The following is a 3,262-nucleotide window of genomic DNA, read 5'->3' as shown; positions in this document are numbered from 1 at the left end:
AAAAAAAAAAAAAAAAAAAAAAAAAAAAAAAAAAAAAAAAAAAAATAAATAAATAAATAAATAAATATAATTAATATAATTAGTATAATAAATATGATGAGTATAATAAATATAATTAATATAGTGAGTGTAGTAAATATAATAAACATAATAAATATAATAAATATAATAAGTATATAATATAATATAATATATAATAATAAGTATATATAATATATATATAATATATTATAATATAATAATATAATAAGTATGATATAATATAATATATAATAATAAGTATATATAATATATATATAATATATAATAATATAATAATATAATAAATATAATAAGTAAATATATTAAAATAAATAAATAGACTAACAAAATAAAAAAAATAAAGAGACAAAACAAATACAGATAGATACAAATACACTACAAACAAATAAATAAAATAAAGATATAAATGCACAAACCCTAAACCCTAAACCCTAAACCCTAGTTTCTCAACCCCTAGATGGGGGGCCCCCCAACAAGTATTATAAGTGCTGCAGTCTGGGGGCCCCTTTAATAACATAAATAAATGTAATATACCTGAATTCTCCTCTCGGCAGTCTCGCACTAGTACCCTCTTCCTCTGGGGCCCCCTGCAGCAGGGGGCCCCCCTCGGGGGCCCCCCCATCCAGGGGGGCCCCCACCAGGGGCCCCTCGGGCTGGGGGGCCCCCTCCCTCTCCAGCTGCTCCGGCTGTAGAGGGAATATCTCCAGGTTATCCCACGGAGCAAACGCTGACCGACGGGCCCCTGGGGCCCCCCTAGGGGGCCCCCTGGGGGGCCCCCTGGGGGGCCCCCCTGGTGGCCCCCTGGGGGCCCCCCTGGGGGGCCCCCTTGGGGCCCCCCCTTCTTGCGACTGCGGGGCCACTCCTTCCCCGTCTTCGAAGGGGGCCCCCGAGGGGGCCCTTCTTCTAGCGAAGAGCGCTACAAGGGCCCCTCTGCTGGACCGTGGGGGGCCCCCCTGCCTGCTGCCTATGAAAGGCTGCTGGGGGGCCCCCGGGGGGCCCAAGGAGACAGCTGCGGGGGCCCCTGTTGTATTAGGGGGGTACAGAGAGGAAGCAGAAAGGAAGAGAGGAGAAAACCGGCGCTGCTGCTGCTGCTGCTGCTGCTGCTTGTGGTGCTGCTGCTGAGGATGCTGGGGTGTATAGACAGCTGCCTGTGTTGTTGCTGCAGCAGCAACAGCAGCCAGAAACCAAACAAGAAGACGGGGCGCCCCGAAGGGTTTCATCTGTTGGGGCCCCCCCCCTCCTAAGCCCTAGGGGCCCAAGAGAAAGGGGTTCAGGGGGGCCCCCAAAGGCAGCAGCAGCAGCAGGGGGTGTTAGTAATACACCAGGGGGCCCCCGGGGCCCCCAGCCTCCCCTCTGTGTGTTACGAAGAAGAAGGAGATAAGCAATAAACACAAAACATAAAAAAACATCTATAGGGGCCCCCCTAGGCTGAGGTGTATACTGGGGGGGGCCCCCCAGCTGTGGCTTGGGGGCCCCCTGCGTCTCCGCGGTGGGGGGCCCCCCTTCTGTGCGTTGCTGCTGGTGTTGCGTTGAGTTTGTTTGTATTTGTGTTTTGTTTGTGTTTGTATTTGTTTGAATATAATAATATTTATATAAATAGATATAAAAAGAAGAAAAAAACAAAAAAAAAGGAGAGGGGGGCCCCGCGATGAGAGGGGGCCTCCTACGCTGCGGTGCTGCAGCAGCATTTGTATCTACCTTTTTCTCTGCTGCAGCAGGGGGCCCCCGTCTTTCTCTTTTTCTTTCTTCTTCTGTTTCTCTCTGTATTAAACCTTTTTTATTTCATCGTTTTCCTCTTTATACGAGCTCCTGCAGCAGCAAGAAAAGTGGGTACTTATGGGGGCCCCCGGGGGGCCCCCATGATGAGGGGGGCCCCCCCATCATCACCCCCGTGGCTGCTGCTGCTGCTGCTGCGGAGGTGCTGCTGCTGCTGCTGCTGCTGCTGCTCCGGTGTCTGTGCAGGTTGCGTGTGTTGTTTCTGGTTGATATATCATATATATAATATAAAATATATATATAAATAAACATTATATTTTATTTATTTTGTTTTTTTTCTCTTTCTTTGTGTCTTTAGGTGTTTGTGTGGGGCCCCTCGCATTCCTGACACGCAAGTGGCTCTGCCTCCCCTTGCAGCAGCAGCAGCAGCAGCAGCAACAGCAGCAGCAGCAGCAGCAGGAGCAGCAGCAGCAGTTGTTGTTGTCTACAACCTCACCGCTAACACGGAGGCCCCCATCATTCCTAGGGCCCCCTCTCTACTCTCCTGGGGCCCCCCAGCCAGTACCCTCTTTCATTCGCTCTTCTGCTGCTGCGTTTTCTTCTTCTTCTGCTGCTGCTGCTGCTGCTGTTGCTGCTAGCAAGATGACAACACATACAGCAGCAGGTGCTGCATCAGCAGCAGCAGGAAGCACCACGACAACGGTGACAACAACATCTCCCGATAAACCCCAGCAGCAGCAGCAGCAGCAGCAGCAGCAGCAGCAGCAGCAGCAGCTCGTGCTGCGGCCAACAAAAGCCCCCAAAGAAAAAAAACGCTTAGATTATAAACCCACGGACTTTCTTATCGACCACGTTAATCTATGCTTCCGCCTAGATGAAGAAGAAACCAGGGTCAGCAGCAGCAGCAGCAGCAGCAGCAGCAGCAGCAGCAGGAGTAGCAGCAGCAGGAGTAGCAGCAGCAGCAGCAGCAGCAGGAGTAGCAGCAGCAGCAGCAGCAGCAGCACCAGGAGTAGCAGCAGCAGCAGCAGCAGGAGTAGTAGTAGTAGTAGCAGTAGCAGCAGGAGTAGTAGTAGTAGTAGCAGTAGCAGCAGCAGCAGCAGCAGTAGCAGCAGCAGCAGCAGCAGCGGCTACTATTCTTTCTGCTGCTTCTCTTTCTCCCCACATTACCCCCCCTACAACACCTACAACCACACCTGCTGCTGCTTCTGCTTCTGCTGCTGCTGCTGCTGCTGCTGCTGCTGCTGCTGCTGCTGCTCAGGTTACCTCTATACTAACAGTTCGCCGGCGTGAGGGTACGCCCCCAGCAGACTTGGTGTTGGATGGTGAGGGTTTAGACTTAAGGAGGGTTTGGGTTGACGACAAGGAGGTACAGGGGGCCCCCCTGGGGGCCCCCAGCAGCACTGGGGGGGCCCCCAGCAGCACTGGGGGGGCCCCCGCTGGGGGCCCCCAGGGTGCAGCAGCAGGAGGGTACAGTGTAGATAGTGAGGGTTGTTTACATATATCT

At 50.8% G+C, this 3,262-nt stretch overlaps 2 protein-coding genes across 2 annotated transcripts in view; one reads left to right on the top strand and one right to left on the bottom strand.

Annotated features, from left to right (window-relative positions):
* The window catches only part of EMH_0037890 (uncharacterized protein), a gene marked incomplete at both ends in the record, with an annotated part of 4,375 nt that extends 3,113 nt beyond the window's left edge, over positions 1–1,262 (bottom strand). The window contains one exon of the mRNA XM_013495224.1: positions 577–1,262. Within this exon, the coding sequence (XP_013350678.1) occupies positions 577–1,262 (686 nt within the window). The remainder of the gene's footprint in view (positions 1–576) is intronic.
* Positions 1,263–2,632: 1,370 nt separating this feature from the next.
* The window catches only part of EMH_0037880 (uncharacterized protein), a gene marked incomplete at both ends in the record, with an annotated part of 2,632 nt that continues 2,002 nt past the window's right edge, over positions 2,633–3,262 (top strand). The window contains one exon of the mRNA XM_013495223.1: positions 2,633–3,124. Coding sequence (XP_013350677.1) covers positions 2,633–3,124 — 492 coding nt within the window. The remainder of the gene's footprint in view (positions 3,125–3,262) is intronic.

This window comes from Eimeria mitis, genomic scaffold, assembly GCF_000499745.2.
Source record: "Eimeria mitis Houghton genomic scaffold, Emh_scaff1479, whole genome shotgun sequence".
Taxonomy (NCBI): domain Eukaryota; phylum Apicomplexa; class Conoidasida; order Eucoccidiorida; family Eimeriidae; genus Eimeria; species Eimeria mitis.
This window is presented reverse-complemented; position numbering and strand designations above follow the sequence as displayed.